Here is a 25,520-nt window from a genome sequence, read left to right as displayed (position 1 = left end):
ATCCCCACGTTACCCCCTACCCGCCCCCACTCATGCCCTCACCCCCCTGGTGTCTGTGTCCATTGGTTAGGCCTATATGCTTGCATATAAGTCCTTTGGTTGATCTCTCCCCCTTACCCCCACCCTCCCCTACCTTCCCTCTGAGGTTTGATGGTCTGATCGTTGCTTCTCTGTCTCTGGATCTGTTTTTGTTCATCAGTTTATGTTGTTCATTATATTCCACAAATGAGTGGAATATCAAAAAATATTTTTATTTCAGAGAGGAAGGGAGAGGGAGAGATAGAAAGATCAACGATGAGAGAGAATCATCAATCTGCTGCCTCCTGCATCTCCCCATGGGGATCGAGCCCACAACCCGGGCATATGTCCTGACCAGGAATCGAACCTCAACCTCCTGGTTCATAGGTTTATGCTCAATCACTGAGCCATGCCAGCTGCGCTGTAGTTATTTTTCTAGAGGGGCAGATTTCATTTAGGATTTTTCTAAAATCTTTCTTATAAACATTTATCTGCTGTGTTTATAAGTCAACAGTAATTGATAAGAAGTTTGTGTGGCTATGCAGCCCCTTTCAGCCCCAATTCTTAATTAATTTAAGTATGTAATGTGGTATAAATGAGAGGTCAGCAAACTTTAAATTCTAGATACATAAATGCCACTGAATTCAAAACAATAATTGCAAATAGGAAATTGTACTTACATATTTCCATGGAATTTTTTAGAAGCCTTGCTAGAAACAGTTATTTTTTTCTCAAAGGGAAAAAAAAAAATTAACAAATAAGTTAGCTGTCAAGTACAGAAAAAAAAAGGCAAAAAAAAACAACACAACAAAATAAAACAAAGCAAAAGTAAATGGTTTGTAAAAAAAAAAGTTTTTTTTTAAATCAACTGTTTCTCATTTAAAAACAAAAACTTGAAACATTTGTTTTCTTACTGAAGATTTAACTACTTTCCAGCCTGATGTATCTTGACTGTAACCTAAAATATCTTGAGTGGTTTGTTGGGCAAGTACCTTATAGTCCATCTACCTGCAAAGTTTTAAAAAGAAATGATTGGTAAGAATGTGACCATGCAAAGCGTTTTAAAATGCTGTGTTACATTTGATTCCTGTTTCTACAGTGCTGCTCACAAGGCAATGAGCAATAATTACTTGTTGAATGCCCGCAGGCAAGAGCCCCTTCCTCCCTGTTCGCAATGAGAAAATGTGGACGTGGCATCGTGGCATTGTACAAAGGCCAAGGCGAGGCTCTGGAGTCAGAGAGACCTGGCTCACCTCCGGTCTCTGCCATGGGCTAATTGTGAACCACGTTATTTGATATTTCTGTTTCCCCATTTTCTCAAGCTTTAAAACTGGGATAGTACCTAACCCTGTAGAAGTAATGTGAGGACTAAGTGCGATAATGCACTTAAATGTCCTACCCCATTGCTAGGCATATAACCACCAAAAGATCATTATTATTTCTATCAGCTTCATCATGCTTTTTTGCTTGTGTAAAGCACCACAATCTGTTGACCAGGTGTTCTTGGAAATTAATCTTTTTAAAGTGAGTGGCAGTGGCTCTAAATGATGTGACCCCTGGCTTCCTCTCCAACGGCAACTCCTGTCTTCGACTCTCCCACTTAGCTGTTGTTCCTCAGAAGCAACTAAGCATCTTCCTACCTCAGGGCCATTGTACTTGCTGTTCCCTCTGCTTGTAACACTCTTCCCCAATATGGATGGATGACTGCGCTTCACTGGCGTCTTTGTTTAAATGTCAGACGGGATATAAAGTTAGAATCAATTCAGTAGGGGTTAGGTATCGAGGTAGGTGTGGCAAATACGGTTGAGTAAGATATTGTTGCTGCTGTGAATGAGCTCAGGAGCTGGAGTCTCATCGATCCTTTGGCCCATCACCTAGTTTTCAGTTAAGAGAAGCTGGCTGGTGTGGTGGGAAGAGGGTGACAGCACAGAGCTGGATTCAAATCCTGCCTTTGCCACTCACACCAGCTATATCATTTTGGGTAAATTGCTTAACCTGAATTTCAACTTTCATATCTATGCCTTTTTTCATAGACACAGATAATAATACCTATCTCATGGGGTCATCGTAAGGATTGAGTTAATATGTGTAAAAGTGATTGAAACAGTGTGGAGCCCCTTCTTGGTGATCAAAAAGGTTAGTTTCTGTTCTTAAAATGGACACATCTAGAACTACCTTTTAAAGAAACTCTCCAAAGAGCTGCCTCACTAAACCTTCTTAACGTTTAATTATCAGGACATGTCTTCCTTAGCTCTCACCTAAAGCTCTTTAGGCTGGAGCGTAATCTATTTTTCTCCTGTTTAGTTCTCCATCAAGGCATGACACCTGGTTGACATCTCTGCTTGAAAAGCTTTCATAAACCACTGTAACTCCTCTTTTCCTGGTAGATTCTTAAGTTTCTTTATCTTTCCTAATAGATCTAGTCCAGAATTTTAATAACTATTGGGACTCTTCTCCAAATCCTCCTGGAGGTCTCCATATCTCTTAAACTGCGAAGTAGAATTATTTTTATCCATGAATTACGTCAATTTATTTGATATGTTCCTTTATATCTTCTCAGTGTCCTTTATTTACACTTTATGCTCTTATCAGGAAACATGTGCACATTACATATGCTCCGAGATGGAAGAAAAAGGTAGTAAGAGAAACATTAAAGATACTGTCAATGAAAAGAACTGTTAAATTATTTTAAAGAATGACAGGTTAAAAAACATTTAGGTGGAACGTGGATTTAAAAAGTCTAACTTTTTAAAAAATATATATATTTATTTCAGAGAGGGAGAGAGAGGGAGAGAGAGATAGAAACATCAATGATGAGAGAGAATCGTTGATTGGCTGCTTCCTGCAGGCCCTCTACTGGGAATCAGTCCTGCAACCCAGGCATGTGCCCTTGCCCGGAATCGAACCCAGAACCCTTCAGTCTGCAGGCGAGGCTCTACCCACTGAGCCAAACCGGCCAGAGCAAAAAGCCTAAGTTTTTAGGCTCATGCCATTAGCAGTCTGTGGCTGGCCCCTGACCTGGATTTGTCTCAGCAAATACAAGTTATTTATTTCCGACCAGCAACAAACATGATATTGACTGCTTTAGGAATTGCACAGATGATAGAAACATACCGGTAGAGTGTCAATCGCAGGGGCTCTGTCCTATTCGTTGTCAAATCACCTAGCACTTACTGCCACAATAAACATGTGTTTAACAGAACCACTCAACTGAATGTTACCGTTTCTGGATGTTTTTCATTTGCTAAGAAAAAAGGGGGGAAGATTAAGTGCAGGGAGCTAGAGAGGATGAAAACAAGAGAGCAAACAGCAAGAATGCCCGGCATCACCTGGTGGCGGGACATGGGCCGCGGGGAGTGTGTTCCGCCGGGGTCACCCAGGTGCCTTCGCCCGCAGGGTCAGTGGGAAAGAAGCCTCCGCCGACACCGCGATGGCATCTTTTTGATCCACCACCTGGTTGAAACTGGATTCTTCGCACCTCAGAGGCTGAGCCAGCCTTGCAGACGGTTCACACACGTTGTTACGTGGGTCTTTACATCGGTTTGTACAGCATCATCTCCCTCTTCCCGGGCTGCCTGCCTGGCTCCCCCATCCGCGCTGGGTCGCCGCCATTCTTCCTGGAAATCCAGGTCCCCACGGGGTCGGTTGGATCCCAGCCCTCCTTCCTCCAACCCCGCATCGGCTTTGAGTGTGAGGGGCTGGGCAGCCCCGGAGGGCCGGGCTCGGGGAGAAAATGGGGAAGTGACTGGGGAGGGAGGGGAGGAAGCGGTCGGGGACGCTGCCCCTGGCCCAGGTGATGCCTTATCCCGGAAAGGGGTGCTCTGAAAGCGGGGAGACCAGCTCACTTGGAAGGACTGGGGAGGTGGGGCCGGCGCTCGGAGACCCGAAACGTCAGCCGCACGCGCCCCAAATCTCCCCGACCGAGTCCCCTCGCTCAGCCCCGGGAGCCGGCGAGAGGAGGCTCGGCCGGTCATCCGCGCAGGCTGGACAACAGCAGCAGAGACGGAGGTGGCGGAGGTCGTGCGTAGTCCATAGACGAACACCCACCCCAGAGAGAGGCGTGGGGAGAAACTACACTTCCCAGCAGGCAGCGCGACCGAACGCCCCGCGGCGCCGCGTTCCCCTCCGGCACTCCGCCCCTCGGGGTCTCGCCCCGGGCGCCCGAGCGCCACGCATGCGCACCGCGAGCCGGCGCCATGTTGGGTCAGTTTGAAAGCCCGCGCGCTGCGCTGTGACGGCGGAGGATGCTGTGAGCGAGCGAGCGGAGCCTGAGGCGCGGCGGGGTCCGACCGGGATGCTTTGTTGCGTCTCCCGCCGGGCTACAGGCCTGGGTTCTCGGTGGGCAGTTGTGAAGTGTGCGTGTTTATTTCTCTCTCGTCCGGACCTTTGTCGGAGAGTTCGGCCCGAAAAAAGGGGGGGAGGGTTTCGAGGGGCGACCGGTCCTTTGACAGCCCGAGGGAAAGGCTCCGGGAAGGGGGGCGGGGAGGGAAGGGGAAGGCGACTCTTGCGGGAGGGCGCCTGCGGAAAAGGGACAGTTTTAGGGGGAGGGTCGCGGACCGGGACCGAGGTACCCGACCTGGGTCTCGGGGAATCGAGGTGCCGACTGAAGTGAGGGTGGGGGCTTTGGGGGCCGTCACCCCGAGGATCTCGGTTGCTCCCCGTTCGCTCCCGAGGCGCTAATGCTCCAGCCTGAAGCCGTGTCCGATGGCGGGGGCCCCGGAGGCAGGGCGTGTCCGGGGCGGGGCGCCGGCTGCCCGCTTACTCCTCTTCTGCCGCCGACGATGCTCCAGTGCCGGTTCTGTCCCGGGCGCCCCGGAGCCGTGCGGTCTGAGGCCCGTTCCCTGAGGGTGAGCTGCTCCCGTCGGCGCCTCGGTGCGGACACGGTGTTTCCGAGTCGGAGGCGGCTGACGGTTCCTGCGTTCCCCGTTCTGTTCGGGTGATGGGTTTCCCTACGGGCGCGGAGACGCACGGGTGTTGATGGAAGAAAAAGATGCTGGGGATTTGCTGCCAGATCCCCCGGGGGGAGAAGTGCGGGCCTGTCGGGCACTGTTTGAAGCCGAGTGACAGCTGCGGAGGGGGCGGTTAAGTATTTCTACTTTTGTGTCCTTTCGGGAACTTGGCACAATGGTAGTTCGATTGCCCCGCCCGCCCGTGTAGCCCAGTCCCCGTGGGCCGGACCCCAGCTGCAGGCTAACCTGCTGGCGGGAGCTCTGCCCCCTGGTGGCCAGCGCCCGTCACAGCTAAGGGTGGAAGTGCCGCTTAGGCTTTCCAGGTGCGCAGCTGCATAATCCATTCTCTGTAAGGAGTTGGCTCTCAACCTTCCTAATGCCGCGACCCTTTAATACAGCTCCTCATGTTGTGGTGACCCCCAACCATAAAATTATTTTCGTGGCTACTTCATAACTGTAATGTTGCTACTGTTATGAATCGTCGTGTAAGTATCTGATATGCAGGATGTATTTTCATTGTTACAAATTGAACATAAAGCATAGTGATTAATCACAAAAACAATATGTAAATTATATATGTGTTTTCCGATGGTCTTAGGCGACCCCTGTGAAAGGGTCGTTCGACCCCCAAAGGGTCTCGACCCACAGGTTGAGAACCGCTGGTATAAGGAGTTGTGTGCTCTCCACCTAGTCTCCTCTCCTTGGGTCACCATGTGTTTGACCCCTTTACCCCCTCCTGCCCCTTCCCCTCAGGTAACCATGCTGTTGTCTGTGTCTGGGTTTGTTGTTTTCTGTATTATAGCCCACATGAGTGAAATCCTACGGTTCTTGTCCCTTTCCGTCTGACTTCCTTCCCTTAGCACGATACTCTCCGATCCATCCATGTTGCAAGTGGCGCTGTTCCATCCTTTCTTGCCCCTGAGCAGTATTTCATTGTATTTATGTACCACGTGTCCTCTAGCCATCGCCCACGGAAGGACCCGTAGGTGGTTCCATGCCTCGGCTGCCGGGACGAGTTGCCTGGCCATTCTTGGGTGTTCACCAGGATCACCGCACTCGGCAAAGCAGGGGCTGAACATTGTTCTGTCGCTGCTTCCACCGGCTGCTTTCAGCTCTTGCAAAGGCGGTTGCACAGTTGAAGGCTGGGAGGAGGATGTGTTACTCTGTCTTTACTTTCTCAAATGGAAAACTTTCAGTATTTTAAAGTCAAATTTGACAGTTGTTTGGAAAAACAACATTGGAAGTTGTTATAACTTAAAACATTCCCAAAATACAGCCAAAAGTTAAACATATTAACTTTATAATATCATAGCACGTATTAAGTTCTAGACATTAATGTTTTATTCTCAGTACAGAAAACCCATTGATTTAATTTTAAAAGAATGTCACATTGTGCACTGAAGTAGTGCCTGTTCATTCTGTTATTTCTTAGGGCTTCAAATATAGATCTTGTTATTGTTATACTAAGGTAGACAGGAATTCTGCCCATCTTAGTGATGCAAAAACATTAAGATGAATACATTAAGTCAGTTTTCTAATTATTTAAGCCTCCTTTAAAAGAGAGGTAGTCTGAATCTATTTAATATAAGAATTGAATATAGTGAGGATAGTACCAAAAATGAAGGTCAGAAAATGATTATTAACAACTAGAGGCCCTGTGCACGGTTCCTCGGCCTGGCCTGGGCCCTCTCACAATCCAGGACCCCACCAGTGCACAATCGGGCCAGGGAGGAACCAATGGAGGGCTCCAGGGCGTGTCCAGCTCGTCTAGTCCAGTTCCCATCGGCAGGACCCCAGCAGCAAGCTAACCTACTAGTTGGAGCATCTGCCCCCTAGTGGTCAGTGTACATCATAGTAACGGTTGAATGGTCACTTAGGCTTTTATATAGATAGTTTTAGAAAAAGAACATTTTGCACGTTCATTTTATGGTATGACTTGTAGTTTATTTCTTTATATTTTGTTCTCAAGTCTTTTGGGGGTGAAGGAGTTGGCTAAAGTTACATATTGGTATTTACAACATTCTCCACTGTTCCTTCTTGTTGTTAATACCACATTTGATGCATTTAAAAATTTATTGAGGACCTACTATCGGTAGTGCATAGTGGTAGGCTTATGAATTGAGAAGTATTATGTATAAGGGAATGTTAAGTATTGTGATGTCATAGAATATATCACCATAAGAAAAGACTATGTAAATCAGTTGTTTTAGGACGTTTAAAAAAAGTGAGTACCCTTTCCTTCCTATACTTATGCATGTTCTCAGATAATCTTTGTATACATAATTCCAGGCACATAGTAAGTACTTAATAAATGTTTTCTAAACAAATGATGAAGGAATTCACAATAATTAAAATAATAAAAAATCTACAATGTGTATGGCCTTTAAAGACTTTATAGGTAATGGATTTTATTCTTTAAAGAAAATTATAAAAAGTTTATATATTGAATAATTTCTTTGTATATGGCTATTATTCCTTTCACTTGCAACCTTAACCTTTTGTTTTTGTATTACAGTGGTTTCTAAGAGAAATGAACAGAAATAACCCACTTTGAGGAAGGCATGGCAAAACCAAATACAAAACACAGAGTTTGTTCTCGGGAATCTTCAGTATCTTCTCTGTTAGCGAGCTGCAGCCTCAGTGGTAGTAATTCCTCTACCGCTGATGGCTCTGTTCAGTATAAGGATAAACTGTACAGTTCTGCATCTCAGGCTCTGCAGGCCTATATTGATGATTTTGATCTAAGCCGGATGTATCCTGGTGTAAGCACTGGAAAGATTAACATTGATAAATGTCCTGCTAATATGCCAGAATTCTCCAACTATATTTATAAACCAAACCATGGTATGCTTTTATTGTTTGTTTTATTTTTGTCCACTGATTTAAATCATTTGAAAGATGTGTTGTAGCCTTTGAAATCCAGATGCTTCTTTTTTTATTCTTTTGGGGTAAAAATTACTTTTATAATGTTGAGATCTGAATATATTTCTTAAAGGACTGTATACTTATCTAGTACTTAGGAATTTTCAGCTAAGATCCCCTTGCAACCTTGGAGTGGAAGCTGATGAATTACAGCAGGTGGCTGGTTCTAAATCCTTAAGCCGTTTATAATGGCATCATAGAAAAAGTGTTGACTTGGTGGTTTTAGTTTTCATTTACTAGCTTAATGACTTAAGTGAATCGCAGCCTTTCTGAGTTTATACTTGTTCCTATGCAATTGATTGCAAAGGATTATATTAGTCTTCCTGATCTCTGTTCTATGGAATAATAATATTCACACTACATTGAGTTTTTCCTTGATAAGGCTTTTATGAAGACAAATTTGGAATATGAGTCTGTTGATAACTAGTTACTGAGCACTTATGGAGTAGCCCTAGTATGGAAAAAGTTTGCATTCAAATTTTAGAAGGATATGGGCACTATTCCAGAAGAGAATTAGAACAGCTATTTGCTATTGCAGAGTTAGTAAAGAAAGCAAATTATTTTTCACCTAATTTATTCACAAACTTTTCCAAATCCTGTGTTGCAGCGAGTATTGAGTAACCAATATTAATGTGAGTGTGTCAGTGGATTGTGTATGTCTAGATCAGTGGTTCTCAACCTTCCTAATGCTGCGACCCTTTAATACAGTTCCTCATGTTGTGGTGACCCCCAACCATAAAATTATTTTTGTTGCTACTTCATAACTGTAATTTTGCTACTGTTATGAATCATAATGTAAATATCTGATATGCTATATGTGTTTTCCGATGGTCTTAGGCGACCCCCAAAGGGGTCGCGACCCACAGGTTGAGAACCGCTGGTCTAGATGAAAAAAGTGGAAGAAACAGTAAATTAAAGAACATAGAAAAGGTCAAGAGGGTATAGAGATAAGGGTAGAAATTAGTTAAAACAAATTGATATGTGAGGGGGGAAAAGCACATTCTATTTCATCAACGTATCCCTTTTATTCTTTTAATCAAAACTTTATTGAAGATCATGGGAAAGTGGCAAAAATGGTTCTTTAATTCTTTTTTTTCCTTAAATTCTTAATTCTCATTTACTGTTGGATATTTTGAAGTGTTTTTATATGTGATATGGGAAGATAAACAGAGTATGCTTTGTTTTTCAGCTTTTGAAAAATTTCATCACAAAAAAAGCTCCTTGTCCTCATCTTCTAGAAGACGGACTATTAATGACATAGACTCCATTAGCCTCACAACTGATGATCTGTTAAAACTTCCAGCAGATGGATCATTTCCTTTTACTTGTGTTGGACCAGGTCATCAAATTACCAAGAAAACCAAGAAATGCATTGGAAGACTGAGTTTATCAGACACTGAAAAGAATCAAAATTTTCAAGAACCCTGCATTGCCAGAAGCAAGGATAACTTAGTTACTCCTGTGGTATACACAAATATAAATGGAAAGCAGTGTCATAAGCTAAAAAACCTAAAACTTGTGAATAAGACGAGTAAATGCATTTCTGAACCATCTTTTTTTAAGAAATCATCTTTCAAGGACAGTTCAGAACGCGAACTTGAAAAGAATTACCCAAGATGGCTCACTGGCCATAAATCTGACCTTAATGTTTCAGGGATAACTAGTATACCTGATTTCAAATATCCAGTCTGGCTCCACAATCAAGACTTGCTACCTGACACAAATAGTCAAAGTATTTATAAAATATTTAAAGACGAGCATTGTTCCCCAAGACATAGTTATCAGGCACAAAGAACTTCTCGACCTATGAATAAATTAGATTGTTTCGAATATTCTTTTGAACCCTCAAATATTTCAGATTTCTTGATTGGTGATCAAAGATTTGTTAATGAATATAAATGTGATTCTGAGCATAGCCAATGTCATTGTGAGAATCCACTTCTTCCAGGACAATCCAAAAAGCCATTCAATGGTAATTGTTTTTTGTTTGCTTTTAAGAATCAAAGAAAATGCTGTAAATTTGACCTAATATCTAGGAGCTTTTATGTTACATTCTTGAGGTAATGATCAGATTATATATTTTTTGAACTCTTACGGTTTTCATTTTAAGTAGCATTTTATAACTAGAAAATATCTACTTTTATTTGTTTGAAATGTCACATTTTGACATAATTTGCTGTTAAAGATGTGTAGAGGGGGTATCCCCAAAAAATGTATACACACTTTAACAGCTGATAGCTCAATTTTGAAAATGAAATGTATTTTTTAAAATATATTTTACTGATTTTTTACGGAGAGGAAGGGAGAGGGATAGAGAGTTAGAAACATCAATGAGAGAGAAACATTGATCAGCTGCCTCCTGTACACCCCCTACTGGGTATGCGCCCGCAACCAAGGTACGTGCCCTTGACCAGAATTGAACCTGGGACCCTTGAGTCCGCAGGCCAATGCTCTATCCACTGAGCCAAACCAGTTAGGGCGAAAATGAAATGCATTTTAATAAACACTGCCTTTATAATTATTCAAAGTGTATGTATACATTTTGGGGGGCACCCTGTATGTATACCAAGTTATCTGAATCCTTGTTGCTTTATGAGATTTTGCCATGCTTTGCATTTATTTTTTTTCTTAATTAATGTAGTCTTTTAAAATAGGTGACAAAATTGAATTACTTATCCTGAAGGCCAAGAGAAATCTAGAGCATTGTACTGAATTACCGAAGTCGATGAAACAGGATGATAGCCCTTGTTCATTAGATAAACTGGAAGCAGAAAGATCGTGGGAAAATGTTCCTGTTACTTTGTAAGTACGTTATTAATGGAAAAGTCATGTAAGGTCATTAGTTTTCCATATGAAAAATATATGAACATCTAATTTATTTTTATACAACTTGATTATAACTAGCAATGTAATGACATGGTAATTCTGTAGAAAATGGTGTTCAGTGTTGCTTTGCTTAATATATTTTTCGTTTGTTACCACAAGATTGTGGGTTATTTAATAACTTAGGTACATTATGTAACTTTTGTTTTTGTTACATGTTCCTTTTGTTGCACTATAAAATATTGATATGTGTTTACTGTGAGGAATTAGAACCAAAAGCAACTATTTTGTAGAAGGAGGAGGGCTATGGAAGTCTTGTTACTTTCTACTATATTCTCTCCATATATTAAGAGTTATCTATTTCTTTTCATTTACATTTTACTTTCTCTTTCAGTTGTTATTTTCCGTAAATGATAGTCCATTTTTATATTGTATAAATTTTTATAATTTCTAAGATTATTTTCATTTGTATATTTAACGTTTCAATGACATAGTTTCTCAGAATAATTTAAGAAGTGTTCACCTAGATAACTGAATGTGAACTTAGAGTAAGGATTAGGAGTTTAGATAGGAAAGCTTTTTTTAGTGATATTATTATATCTAGTCTTATTAGTAATGCATTCTTGGTAACCCTATATCCTGACTTAGTTTCTGATATTTATTATATTCAGTTGTCTAAACTTTTATTTTGTCATAGATGGAGTTTATTAGTTAATGGATCCTTTTTTAGTTCTCAATTAAATGTCTTTTTTATTTTTATTTATTTATTTTTAAATGTGTGCACTGACTACAATACTGGTTTGGAATTCCAGCTCTGTCAGTTCTTCGCTGAGATCTTGTACAAGTTTTGTCTACTTTGTATAATTCTACTTTGTACAAGGTCTTGTACAAGTTCTTTTGCTTTGGTGTTTTTGTGTGAGGATTCAATTGTTTAGAAAATAAATAAAAGGTACTTAAGTCAGGATATGGTTGGTAATCTCGTAAATTGTAATTTGGTGATTATTCAAAATACATTTTTTCTTTCTTTAGCTTTATTTTTCAACTAGAGGCCCAATGCACGAAATTTGAGCAAGGTGCTCAGCCCTTGCAGCTGCAGTGGATTGCCTCGGCCCTCGCAGCCCAGGCTTCGTCCGGAAGGACATTGGCTGTCCGGTCTAATTAGCATGTTATGCTTTTATTATTATAGATTGTTGGTTCAATAATATTTTTTTAAAATGAGTCAATAGATCTAATTTTTAAATTTATCTTTATTTTTTAAATATATATATTTATTTATTTCAGAGAGAGATAGAAACATCAATGATGAGAGAGAATCATTGATCGGATGCCTCCTGCATGCCCCCTACTGGGGATTGAATCTGAAATCTGGGCATGTGCCCTTGACTGGAATTGAACCTAGGACACTTCAGTCCGAAGGCTGACACCCTATCTATTGAGCCAAACCAGCTAGGGCTATCTTTATTTCTTAATTTCTCTTTATCAGTTGTTCTGTGTATTTGTAGAGTATCATAGCTGCAATACTTTGCTTTCAGTTGGAACCCAAACGGGTGCGCAAATAATATCAGAGATATTTAAGGGTGAAAATTTTAATGTAGTTTATTTATAATTAGATAATATAACTTCTGGTTAGTATAATTATTATCATCAGTGGTTTGGCCCAGTACTTTGAATACAGTAGTTGATGTTTAGAAAATTGGGTTCATATAGTGATGGGTATGTTTGTATATAAAATTAATGATGGATTGTGAGATGAAGGAATAGACCTAGCCTTAGTATGACATTGACAAATGATTATCAATCTGTCATAAAAAAAAAATTGGCCCTAGCCAGTTTTGTTCAGTGGATAGAGCTTCACCCTGTGGACTGAAGGGTCCCAGGTTCGATTCCGGTCAAGGGCACATGCCCAGGTTTTGGGCTTGATCCCCAGTAGGCGGCGTGCAGGAGGCAGCCAATTAATTATTCTCTCTCATCATTGATGTTTCTATCTCTCTCCCTTTCTCTCTGAAATCAATAAAAATATATATTTTTTAAAAATTGACCTGGATGTACTCAAAGTAATATACTAAAAGATGGAGTATAACTGCAATCAGATAATTGATTTTTTTGTTTTAATGGAAAATTCCAAAGAAATACAAAGTAGAAGAGTAGTATAATGAGTCCTTATGTACCCAGCACCCACCTTCAATAATCAGGTAAATGCTTTTGATAATGGTGAGTGGGTGTACAAACTCTTATAAAGAATGAGGGGGGTTGCGGGCACATCCCCAGTAGGAGATGTGCAGGAGGCAGCTGATCGATGTTTCTCTCTCATTGATGTTTCTAACTCTCTCTATCTCTTTCCCTTCCTCTCTGTAAAAAATCAATAAAATATATTTTAAAAAAAAAAGAATGAGGGGAAAAAACTACCGGAAGAACAATAAAAAGCTGAGTTACAAATGAGTCAATAATGAATTGCTGCTAAATAAGAAAAATTGTGAACTTTACATGTTATAAATAGATACTTAGATATCTGAGTACTTGAGTTAGAAGCATTATATATATATATATATATATATATATATATATATATATATATATATGGGAGAAAGATAGAATGAGTTTATTTTCTGTGACTAACAGAATCTGGTTTGGGGAAAATTCTTACTTTTGCTAGGGATGCCCTTTTTTCTGCTACCCCTTAAATTAAGAAAAAATTAATATTTATTGAGCATCTATTAAAGGTACCAGGTACATGGCGTTAATTTATGCAGTACTTCTGTGAGATAAGTGGGACTACAAATGTAGAAATTGAAGTTCAGATAAATAAGTTACATAAGGTCATATAGTGACTGGGTTTGGGATTTGAACTTAGGAATTATAATTTCAAATTTGATTATTTTCCCACTCTAATCTGTTTTCTGTGTTAATGCCAGTTCTGGGGTGGGACATCTGTCCTATTGCTTTGACGTGGCAGAAAGTATAACTGCCATCCCAGTAGAAAATTTTATAAATTCATGAGAGTGTTGTGTATTATCATTGGGTAACTAACAGTGTTTAATTGGGAAAATGTACCGCTTATTTCAAACAAGTGAGCTTTGAGAGCATAGCCTGTAGTTGAAGGATTATTTGTTTAGTTGAAGACTAATGTCTTAAATTTTTTAAACATATTTTTATTACTGATTTCAGAGAGGAGGGGAGAAGGAGAGAGAGATAGAAACATCAATGATGAGAGGGAATCATTGATCAGTTTCCTCCTGCATGCGTCACTCTGGGGATCAAGCCTGCAACCTTGGCATGTGCCCTGGCTGGGAATGGAACTGTGATCTCCTGGTTCATAGGTTGACGCTCAATCACTGAGCTATGGCAGCCGGTCCAAGTTTTTTTTTCTTGAAGCTTTAAAGGAGAAGCAAGGAGGTAGGATTAGATTCTGGTATAAATTCAGGAAGAAGATGAGAGAATTATCAAGCAACATCAATATGAATCATATCTACAACAGGTTTTTTTTAGTGACCATTTATATTTCAATGATAACCATTCAATTATATACTGCCTAATTTTTATAAATTGGGAACTTAATTGCTATCTTGTCTCTTAAACCCTATGTAGTAAATCTCCTGTTCCTATTAAATCTGATGACAGTCCTCAACAAGCTCCAAGGACAAAGAATGCTAAAAGGTTCCTTGAAGATCTTTTAAATGATGATGATCAGGTGGGTGAAGTTAAATCTTTTTAACTTATTAAAAGACTAGAAGCCCAGTGTACAGATTTGTGCACTGGTGGGGTCCTCGGCCTGGCTTGTGCCCTCTTGCAATCCAGGACCCCTCGGGATGTCGGAGGCCTGGTGCACGGTTTTGGCCTGATCCCCACAGGTCAGGCTGAGGGACCCCACCAGTGCACGAATAGTGCACCGGGCCTCTAGCATGCGTATAAGATCTTTGGTTAATCTCTTCCCGCCCTTCCCTCTGAGATTCATCATTCTGTTCCATGTTTCCATGCCTGTGCATTGATCGTCTGTCCCTGGTGGTCATTGCACGTCATAGCTACCAGTTGAACAGTCAAACAGTCACTTAGGCTTTTATATATGTAGATTCTAAAGTAGAGGGACCTGGGATTGAACTCTTACAGAAAGCCTAAATTGTCATTAAAATCTTGGTCTGTTTGTTTTCTGGAAAACATATGAAACAGACCATTATAGAGTAAATTATATCTTTTCACAGGGCAGCTGATTATTGAGAGTTGTGTTTCTAAGATATAGTTGTAAATCTCTATTTTTTTATGATTTGTTGTTGGTGGTGTTAATCATCATTCGAGGATATTTTTCCATTGATCTTTTTTTTAGAGTGGAAGAGAGAGGAAAAGATAGAAAGATCGATGTGAGAGAAACACATCTATTGGTTGCCACCTGTGCACGCCCTGACCATGGCCAGGGTCAGGGAGGAGCCTACAACCAAGGTACATGGACTGGATTTGAACCCAGGACCCTTTGGTTCACAGGCCAATACTCTATCCACTGAGCCAAACTGGCTAGGGCTCTATAATTTTTTAAATAGGAAAATATTATCCAATTTTACTAAATCAGCATATGTGCATTTTGCACATAACCCCAAAATAAAGCATAAATGTGTATATGTGCACATAAGATATGATAAACAATTTGATTTAGAAATAAAAGCCATGGTGTTAAATACTGAAATAATGCTTTTGGGGTCTTCCAAGTACAGACCTTATTCTACTTTCACCAGTTTTCCTACCAATGTCTTGTTTCAGGACCCAATCCAGGATTCAGTTTTGCATTTAGTTGTCATGTCTCCTTAATCTACTTCAGTCTGTTACAATTCTCAGTTTCCCTTGTCTGTCATGACCTTGACACTTGAAGAATACTGGTCAGTTGGCTATTTTGTAGAAAATTCCTCAATTTGTTTTAGTCTGAAGTTTTCTCATGATTAGAATGCGGTTATGTATTTTTTGCAAGAATGCAACAGATATCATGCTGTGTGCCCTTCTCAGTGCATTATATCAGAGGGTTCGTGATGTATTGCTACCATGGATATACAGATAATGTATATCTTAGTTTGCACTGCTGTAGTATGCCATAGACTTGGTGGCTTAAATAGCAAACATTTATTTCTCACAGTTCTGTTAGCTGAGAAGTGTAAGATCAAAGTGTTTGGTGAGGTCCTGCTTTTTAGTTTGCAGGTGGCCATCTTCCCCATATATTCACATGGTAGAGAGAAGAGGGAAAGCAAGCTCTCTTGTGTCTCTTATAAGGACACAAATTTCATTCATGTGCTCCACACATGCCTCTCCTCCAGATATTGTCACATTCGTTAATACAATAATATAATAATATACAAAGTTATGGAAATATGTTAGAATTTGTGCTGTTAACCTTGAATACTTAGTATCTACTAGCTTTCTCTTTAGTAAAATTAATTTCCCTTTGTAATGAATAAATATCTTAGGGGAGATACTTTGAGACTATGCAAGTAGTCGAAAACTTTCATTCACTAATTTTAGTATCCATGGGTGAATCTTGTCTTTTCTACATTATTAATAGAAATTCTTGTGTAATGAAGGGCTATTCCTTCTCCCCCCAGTTATTTGTTTATTAAATTATATCAGCAGGGATTCGTAGATATTTATTTTATTCTAGGTTTATAATACAACTAGAGGTCCAATGCACAAAATTTGTGCAAGAGTAGGCCTTCACAGCCACAGCTCCTCAATCCCTCCCTTGCAGCCACAGGCGGCTACCTCAATCCCTCCCTCACAGTCACAGGTGGCTGTCTTGCTCCCACGGCTTCAGCCCCCGGGCCCCAGGTTCGCCTGGAAGGTCGTCTGGAAGGACATCCAGACAGTCCTTCTGCTGTTCGGCCGTTCAGTTGATTTGCATATTACGCTTTTAGTACTATAGATATTATTTTGTTGCTCAAATTCTTCCAGTTTAGGCTATAAGGAGTTCCTTCAGTTGGCTCCTGTGTCTTTTTGACATGTCCCCCTTTTTTTGAGCTGTGGTTCTTTTTATTGGAAAATGTTGTTTAGCCATTATACTTAACTGAATTTCTTCACCAATGAGAGCACACTTTTAATACTTTTTTAAAAAATTATTGTTTAAAGTATTACATATGTCTCCTTTTTCCCTATTGACACCCCTGAGGGCAGGCCCCCACCACCCCAGTGTCTGTGTCCATTGGTTATGCTAATGTGATACTTCTAATATTCTTTGCTAGTCAACAATTTCCTCTAGATTTGAAGTTTAAATTATACACATATTTACGGTCTGTGTTGAATATGTTAAATCACAGAAATCTTAAGAGGATTATTTGCCACTTTGTGGATAGTTTTCAGTACACAGCAACTCATGTATATATGTAAAAATAATAGGTTGGGAAAGACTTTAAAAAAAAGAAGTTTGAAAATATCCATTACAGATTCTTTTAAAAGAATCCTCACCACGTATGTAGCTTAAGTGCTATTGCCTTCTTGGGATGTAGATAAGATCAGTGCTAATTAAGTTATGAGTGTTTTTTAGGTAGCAAGGAATGTGTGGCCCATGAAGAGATGGAAAACCAGTATTCTGTGTGTCAAACATATTTAAAAGTGTGTAGAGAATAATGTATTTAAAATTCTAGTTATTGCTCACCTGATAATCAGCTCCATTTACACACCTGAAAAGAGCAGGTTGACTTACCTGCTCTCTGGGGATGTTTTAGTTCTAAAAATCTTTGATTTTAAATGTACTAAATGAATGCATTACAAACATAAACAAGTACTATTCGTTTTGAAAGAGCAAAAACTAGAAAGGATATGCCACACTGTTACTAATGATTACCACTAAGTAACTTCATCTGGGAACTAGGTAAAGGGAGGTGATACGTTATGCACGACATTTAAAAACACTCTGTTGACATGTAATGTTAGGATTTTTGCATTAATTTTGTATTGGGGAGAATATTACAAAATATAACATTTTGCCCCCAAATTTGGATGGTTAATTGATCATCTGTTTTAACCTTAGAGCTGTACCCTGTCTGGAGGAAAACATCATGGTCCTGTTGAAGCCCTGAAACAAATGTTATTTAATCTTCAAGCCGTACAAGAAAGTTTTAATCAGAATAAAACTGTGGAGCCAAAAGGAGAGATTAAACAAGTAAGCACAAACTTGATTTATGAATTGGGATCTGTGAAGAGATAAGAATTCTTTCTAGATCCTCTTTAGTTAGACCTCCAGTTTTATGTTAATAAGCAGGCCACATAACACATGTTGTAGAGTTGGATTATTCTTTTTTTTCCCCCAGAAACTTATTCACATTGAATACTGTTAGATTTCTGCAGTTGTATATCCATGAATGGATTGTTTTATTTAGTTTATGGTTATAAATACACCATCTTATTTAGATATGATGATATCACAACTATGGTATGAACGGATTGTAAAAGTTGTTTTTGAATTGCCTACAAAATTATTCTCTGTACTCCAACTTGTATTTATAAATTGGGGAGAGCTAGAAAACCTTTTTTTTTTTTAAATCCTCACCCAAGGACATTTTCATTTATTTTTAGAGAGAGAGAAAAACATCGATGTGAGAGGGAAATATTGATTGGTTGCCGCACCTGCCCCACTTGGGGACTGGTATCAAACCTGCATCCCAGACATGTGCCCTGACTGGGAATCAAACCCAAGACTTTTTAGTGTATGGGACAACACAACCACCAACTGAGCCACACTGGCCAGGGTGAAAACGTTTCAACATTAGACTTCTCCACAGACCTTTGTCATCTGAAATTTAATTTTGGTGCCATGTGTTTATTGACTTCTGAATACAGTTATGTAAAGTTTTATTTTAAAAACATTGAATTTTTTTATATTTCCTAGGAATTTGGAAATCTGTTTCTGCTTTGGCTGCTGTTCTTTAGGGATTGAATTTTTTCACAATAATATAGTGTTTATGAATATATTCTTATTCATAACTTGGGAGAATATTTATATAATCCCAAGTCTGATTAAATTCTAATTCTGCCACTTACTAGTTTCTGTTTTCTCTTCTGCAAAATGAGGTTGTTAAGCCCTAGCTGGTTTGGCTTAGTGGATAGAGCGTCAGCCTGTGGACTAAAAGGTCCCAGGTTCGATTCCAGTCAAGGGCACATACCTAGGTTGTGGGCCCGACCCCAGTAGGGGGCGTGCAGGAGGCAACCGATCAATGGTTCTTTCTCATTGTTGATATTTCTATCTCTCTTTCCCTCTCTCTCCCTCTCTGAAATCAATAAAAATATATTCGGGAAAAAAAAAGGTTGTTGAGAAATTGAGACAGATTATATAAAGTACTTATTATAGTGCTTGGCACCTGATAAAAGCCTTATAAATACCTTATCTTATATAATTAAAGCCTAATATGCTAAGTGTCTGGTCAGCCAGTTGGCAGTTCAACCAATCAAAGCGTAAAATGCTAATGATATACTAAGGCCACTCAACTGCTCACTATGACGTGCACTGACCACCAGGGGGAGACGCTCCAACCAGTAGGTTAGCTTGCTGATGGGGTCCAGCCGATCGGGACTAAGCGAGATGGGCCAGACATACCCTGGAGCCCTGCTGCGGTCCCTCCCTGGCTGGCTAATGTCCTGTGTCCCTCCCCGGCCCCTATCATGCACTGGTGGGGCTATCAGGGACCCCTCAGAATGTCAGAGAGCCAGTTTCAGCCCGATCCCACAGGCGAGGCCAAGGGACCCCACTGGTGCACGAATTCGTGCACCGGGCCTCTAGTTAATAAAATAATTACCCTAGTAATACAAACATTAAAAAACTTAAATAGTAATACTTAAATTGTTTAAACATAAGAATGCCTTAAAATACTTAATAAATGTTTTTATTGTCATTATTTTGATAGGATTATTCAGTAGAGCTTTCTGAAATTCAGTTTTCATTACAAATGAGTAGGTTAACTCTTGGGGACTATCATGGCCTGCTCTTTGGAGTTGTATTTCTTAATTTTTCTCTTTCCATTCTAATGATCATAACATTAACATAAAATGTGTAATTTATTTTTCTTTCCTTCCCTTTTTAAACATTGAGACAAGACCAAGTTCATTATAAAGTCATAATTTCAAACCAGGATTTGATTTTTTTATTGGACATAATTTAAAAGCATACTTTAGGACAATTTAAAGATGAATCTAAATATAGTTATATTATTTTTAGAATAAAGAGAAAAAATATGTAATACTTTTTTGCTAGATTTCTTTGGAAACAAAGACAATATTTTTTTACTGTTCTTTTAAGTCACATATTAAATAGCATTTATGTTTATAATTATATAGTATTTTCAGTATTTTGTTTCATTTGGTCTTTTTAATAATAGGTTTCAGAAGATGATTTCTCTAAATTACAATTGAAGGAAGGTATGGTTCCGATTACTAGGTCACTTCAAAAGTAAGTATTCTCTAGTAATTTCTGAATATGTTATGGATACAAATCTATTTTAGCCATCTCTTAGATTGAAATCAGAAGGTTTCAGGATGGAATTAAGTAGTTATAAGGATATTAAACTTCTTGGAACATACTGTTTAATCCTGAAGTTTTCTCTTAAACCTGTGTTTTTCCCTATTTTTTTTAAATATATATTTTATTGATTTTTTACAGAGAGGAAGGGAGAGAGATAGAGAGTTAGAAACATCGATCAGCTGCCTCCTGCACACCCCCCACTGGGGACGTGCCCGCAACCAAGGTACATGCCCTTGACCGGAATCGAACCTGGGACCTTTCAGTCCGCAGACCGAAGCTCTATCCACTGAGCCAAACCAGTCAGGGCTGTTTTTCCCTATTTAAAATGTTCTTAGGACCTAATGAGATAACCTTAAATACCTAAAATATAATGATGTGAATGGCCTTAATTGATGCGCTTCTATTTCTGAACAATAACAACAATTTGAGCTAGTATTGGTGTGGATGTCCTGGAAAAACACCTTGATCATGACATGTATTTTCATATATTCCCTCTAGAACAGTGGTTCTCAACCTTGGCTGCACATTAGAATCACCTGGGAATCTTTTTAAAATCCTGATTTCTGGGCCTCATCCTCCGGAGATTCTGTTTCTTTGTTACTAATGTTGTGGCCCCACCCCATAACAAAGAAACAGAATTTCCAGAGGACGAGGCCCAGAAATCAGGATTTTAAAAAGATTCCCAGGTGATTCTAATGTGCAGCCAAGGTTGAGAACCACTGCTCTAGAAGAAACACAATAATCATAAATAATTCATCATTTGACCTATATCCACAGAAAACTAAAGTAGATACAATGTTGTGGATATAAAGATAATCTAAATGCCCTAAAGGTGTTAATCCACCTATTTTCTTAGTTAAATTATCTTAAACTAAAAATTGGGAAGGCATACACATCTTTCTTAATTGGCAGAGGGAGGGTATTTATTTATAGGTTCGGTTGTATGAATATAAAGTGCACTCAGAAGATGGTATACTGAGCTTAGGAAAAGCTAAGATAAAAATTTTTTACTTTCATAACACCATTTCACTTGGCTGTATACAGTGTTGTATCATGACCCTTAAATTGATGTTTTCCCCATTAGCCTGTTTTTCACCTTTTTAGGGAAAAAAAAATAAAGAATTATTTCCTTCTACAATTTTGTCCTCCACTTCCTTAAGTAAATTATGTATTGTCAGCAGGGCAGATAGAGGTTAAATGACAGGAACTGACAGCTGATTGTGTAGCCAAGGTAGGGAGACTGAAGATTTCATTTCTGCTTAACTTTCTTATTCCTTCCCATCATACCTCACCTCTCCCCTCTACTTCCCTCCCTCCTTTCTTCCATTTTTAAAAATATATTTTTTTTCTTATTGATTTCAGAGAGGAAGGGAGAAGGGAGAGAGAGAGATAGAAATGATGAGAGAAAATCATCAATTGGCTGCCTCCTGCACGCCCCGTGCTGGGGATCAAGCCCACAACCCAGGTATGTGCCCTTGATCAGAATCAAACCTGGGACCCCCCCAGTGCCAAACCGGCCAGGGCTCTTCCATTGTTTTTTAAAGATATAAAACAAACTACATAGGACTAAAAAGGAACCAGGTATATTGAATTATAGTTATGAAAATATTAAAATAATTGCTAATTAGTAATATGTGCTTATTAATGCATTTAAAGTAAGACAATACATTTAAAATCTAGGTAAGTTAAAATTCATTTTGTAAAAACATAATATGAAGGCCTTTTGATTGCTTGAATAAAAGCATTAAATTATGGCATGGTCTTTTACTTATTTCACATGTTGATCAGCAAACAATTAGAGAAAGGAAATACTGGAAAGCATTGATTTCTGGGTCACCAGTGATACCTTACTATTCAATGAATAAACAACTAGGCTTAAAGTTGTCTAGTGGTTGACCAGTTATGTCATATGAACTTTTGGATATAGACAGGAAAACTTAGATAACATAGGTTCTAATGGTTGGTTTGATACCTATTATAATTTTGTAACTATCATATAACTATTATAATTTTGAAGTAGTGATGAGTTTAAATAATTTTGATATTCCTGTAATGATTGTAATGTGACATGAAAATATCTCCAGTTTTTGTGGCATATGAGGTCACAGATTTGGTTTGTTGCTTACATGCATAATGGAAAGAAATTCTAATTTATAGGTGGTATTTAGTGAAAATAAAGATGAGGATGTTTTTTCTCTATCCATTTTCAAAGTCCTTTAAATCCAAGGGGTCTGGCCATTGGGGTTGTAAGTAAGATAAGATTCTAGTTACTTGCCTTTTTCTTTCTCTTGAATCACAAGTAGTTAAATAATACACCTGAAAATAAAAGGGAAGATAATTCCCAAGTATATTTGCAAATTGTCTTTTTTTTCTCATGTCTGTATGCCTCTAGGAAGAAAATAATTCTTTAGGTAGAGAGATGTACTATAGGATGTAGAAATGATAGGGTCTAGTTAATTTTACCTCTGATTGCTTAGTAACTTTGGGTGAGTTATTGTCATTTAGTTAAAGCAAATGAGAATCTCAAAAATTAACTGAAGTTGCCAAGGGTAGCAAAATCCAATTCCTTCTCTTATCTATATACTAGAGGCCCCAGTGCACGAAAATTCGTGCGGGGGGGGGGGGGGGTTCCCTTAGCCTGGCCTGCGCCCTCTCCCAATCCGGGACCACCTTAGGGGATGTCCACCTACAGGCTTAGGCCTGCTCCCCGGGGGGATCGGGCGTAAGCTGGCAGTCAGACATCCCTCTGGCAGCCTGGGAGCCCTTGGGGATATCAGTTGGACATCCTTAGCATTGCCAAGGAGGTGGTAGAGGCTCCCGCCACCACCGCGCTGCGCTCACAGCCATCAGCCTGGCTTATAGCAGCGGAGCTCCCCCTGTGGGAACGCATTGACCACCAGGGGGCAACTCCTGTGTTGAGCATCTGCCCCCTGCAGTGCACATCATAGCAACCAGTCGTTCTACCTTTAGAGTCAATTTGCATATTACCCTTTTATTATCTACACTAATAAAAGACAAAGATGCTAATTGACCATACCTTTGCTATGCCCTAAGCCATGCACACCAGCCAATCAGAGTGGCTATATGCAAATTAACCCAACCAAGATTGCGGCTGGCAACCACGGAGCTGGAGCAAGCAGGAGGCTTGGTTGCCCGGGTGATGGAGGAAGCCAAAGCTTCCCGCCTACCGTGAGCCGGCTGTGGCCTCCACTCATGGCAACAAAGTTTCAATTATAGAAGACAAATAAATCCGAGATACTTGCTTCCAGCCAGCCTCCACTGAGAGTTTGGGTGGCTGGGAGTTGTGGCCAGCCTTCAAACAGCCATCAGCCCCTCACTCATACTGGGCAGGCACCCCAGGGAGGACCCCCACCCTGAAGGGGCTGTGGCCAGCCTGAAAACAGCCATCAGCCACTCACCCAGGCTGGCCACACCCTCATAGGGTGAGGATCCCCGCTGGGGGGCTTGGCCAGCCTGCAAACTGCCATCAGCCTCTCACCTAGGCTGGCCAGGCACTCCTATATAATAAAATGGTAATATGCAAATTGACCCTAACAGCAGAACCACTGGGAATGACTGGTCACTATGACACACACTGACCCTGGCAGACGCTCAATGCAGGAGCTGACCCCTGGTGGTCAGTGCGCTCCCACAGGGGGAGCTCTGCTCAGCCACAAGCCAGGCTGAGGGCTGCCAGTACAGCGGTGGTGCTGGGAGCCTCTCCCGCCTCCTCAGCAGCCCTAAGGATGTCCGACTGCAGCTTAGGTCTGCTCCCTGCTGGCAAGTGGGCATCCCCCAAGGCTGCCAGACTGCCAGAGGAATGTCTGATTGCCAGCTTAGGCCCAATCCCCTGGGGAGCAGGCCTAAACCAGCAAGTGGTCACCCCTGAGGGGTCCCAGACTTAGAGAGGGAACAGGCCGGGCTGAGGGACCCTCTACCCCCGAGTGCACAAATTTTTGTGCACCGGGCCTCTAGTATAGGCTATAAAAGCCTAATATGCAAATTGTCCCTGCGGGAGTTCGACTGGGAGGCATCGCTCACTATGACATGCGCTGACCACCAGGGGGCGGCACGGAACAAAGGGAGGCCCAGGCCAGCAGCTGGCAGCCAGGGAAGGGAGGCCCCAATTGGCCCTGATCACTAGCCAGGCCAAGGGACCCTCTCCATGCATGAATTTCATGCACCAGGCCTCTAATTAATTATATTTGAATAAGTGTTCAAGAAAGAGACACTTGGTTGAAATAGATACAATGCAGTAATTAACACTAATAGTTTCCTCCACCTCTTTATCCTGAGTATTTATTTCATTTATTGAACCTGTGTTAGAGACTGTAGAATAGGTTGTTATAGTAACCACCTTTAGCTCATCTTAGAAATTAACCATTAGAGATTACACATTGTTATTTGTTTTTCTTGATCTCTTGTTCATCAGAGATCTGAAATATGGTTGATTAATATGGTTGACATTTTCTGAGTGGTCCTTGGATCTGAAGGATAGGAGAGGGAAAACTGGAACAGTATTTTTAGAGGAAGATTGGAAAGTTAAAGCCTCTCTCTTCCTGGTTTGTTTGAAGGATGACTGAGTTTTCTCCACTGATACCTGACCTGTAATCTTAGCTTTATTCAGAGAAAACCATGTTGTTCGTATAATACTACATCATTCAACATACTTGTTGTTTGTTTCCTCCATGCTCAATAAAAATGAGTTTTCCTCAGAACTAACTGATCCTTTAGTGTTTTTTTATTTTAGCTATCTTGAATGCATATGTAAAAAATAAGCTATACACATTGTTTCTGAAATTATATACACTGTTGTGAAAATTACTTGAAAAAATGTTTTGTTATGTGTGATAACAAATGATATCTATTGTTTCTTACTAAGCTTACTTGGAAAACTTTCAAAAAAAACTTGAATGTCAAAAATAATTTTTTAAAAGTAAATGTTTTTATAGAGTTTTAGATGAATTTTAACCCTCAACTATTCAGTTATCAAAGTTTTGAAAGGAAAAATTCTCAGTTTGATATTTGTTATTCTATAAATTCATTTCTCTTAACTAACTTTGAAGTTAATAAACAATGTAATCACCATTTCTTGCTGTCTGCGTTGCCTATTCAGTCCTTAATATTGGTTTATAATATGTTTTATACTTTTTAATGAAGGGCTTTGCACCATTTATCTCGCCTGAGGGACCTGGTTGATGATACCAGTGGGAAACAGTCACCGAAAATGTGAAGAGGAAAATAAAAGTTTAACCAATAAATAGTCACCACAAAAACAAAAATGTATTTTTTTTCCTATTGCTTAAGCTGGCAGAATAATGATAAGC

At 40.0% G+C, this 25,520-nt stretch overlaps 2 protein-coding genes across 3 annotated transcripts in view; one reads left to right on the top strand and one right to left on the bottom strand.

The window, feature by feature from the left end:
* The window catches only part of STARD6 (StAR related lipid transfer domain containing 6), a 16,606-nt gene extending 12,523 nt beyond the window's left edge, over positions 1 to 4,083 (bottom strand). Inside the window, exons 1-3 of one of the 2 annotated variants that reach the window (XM_014466355.2) lie at positions 3,348 to 4,083; positions 933 to 1,026; positions 699 to 748 (exon numbers count right to left, since the gene is read on the bottom strand). In XM_014466355.2, coding sequence (XP_014321841.1) covers positions 699 to 748; positions 933 to 1,022 — 140 coding nt within the window. In that variant the 5' untranslated portion in view covers positions 1,023 to 1,026; positions 3,348 to 4,083. The remainder of the gene's footprint in view (positions 1 to 698; positions 749 to 932; positions 1,027 to 3,347) is intronic. The other variant, XR_002832182.1, reaches the window with a different exon arrangement.
* Positions 4,084 to 4,229: 146 nt separating this feature from the next.
* Positions 4,230 to 25,469, top strand: CUNH18orf54 (chromosome unknown C18orf54 homolog). Its single transcript, XM_006100965.3, has 8 exons — positions 4,230 to 4,373; positions 7,483 to 7,811; positions 9,079 to 9,861; positions 10,544 to 10,691; positions 14,298 to 14,400; positions 17,710 to 17,841; positions 20,051 to 20,121; positions 25,354 to 25,469. Exons 2-8 carry the CDS (start codon positions 7,529 to 7,531, stop codon positions 25,424 to 25,426), a joined length of 1,593 nt encoding a protein of 530 aa, XP_006101027.1. The 5' UTR covers positions 4,230 to 4,373; positions 7,483 to 7,528; the 3' UTR covers positions 25,427 to 25,469.
* The last annotated feature ends 51 nt before the right edge of the window (positions 25,470 to 25,520 follow it).

This window comes from Myotis lucifugus, unplaced genomic scaffold (genome assembly GCF_000147115.1).
Source record: "Myotis lucifugus unplaced genomic scaffold, Myoluc2.0 scaffold_334, whole genome shotgun sequence".
Taxonomy (NCBI): Eukaryota; Metazoa; Chordata; class Mammalia; order Chiroptera; family Vespertilionidae; genus Myotis; species Myotis lucifugus.
Note: the sequence above shows the minus strand (reverse complement) of the source record. Positions and strands in the feature narration are given on the sequence as shown.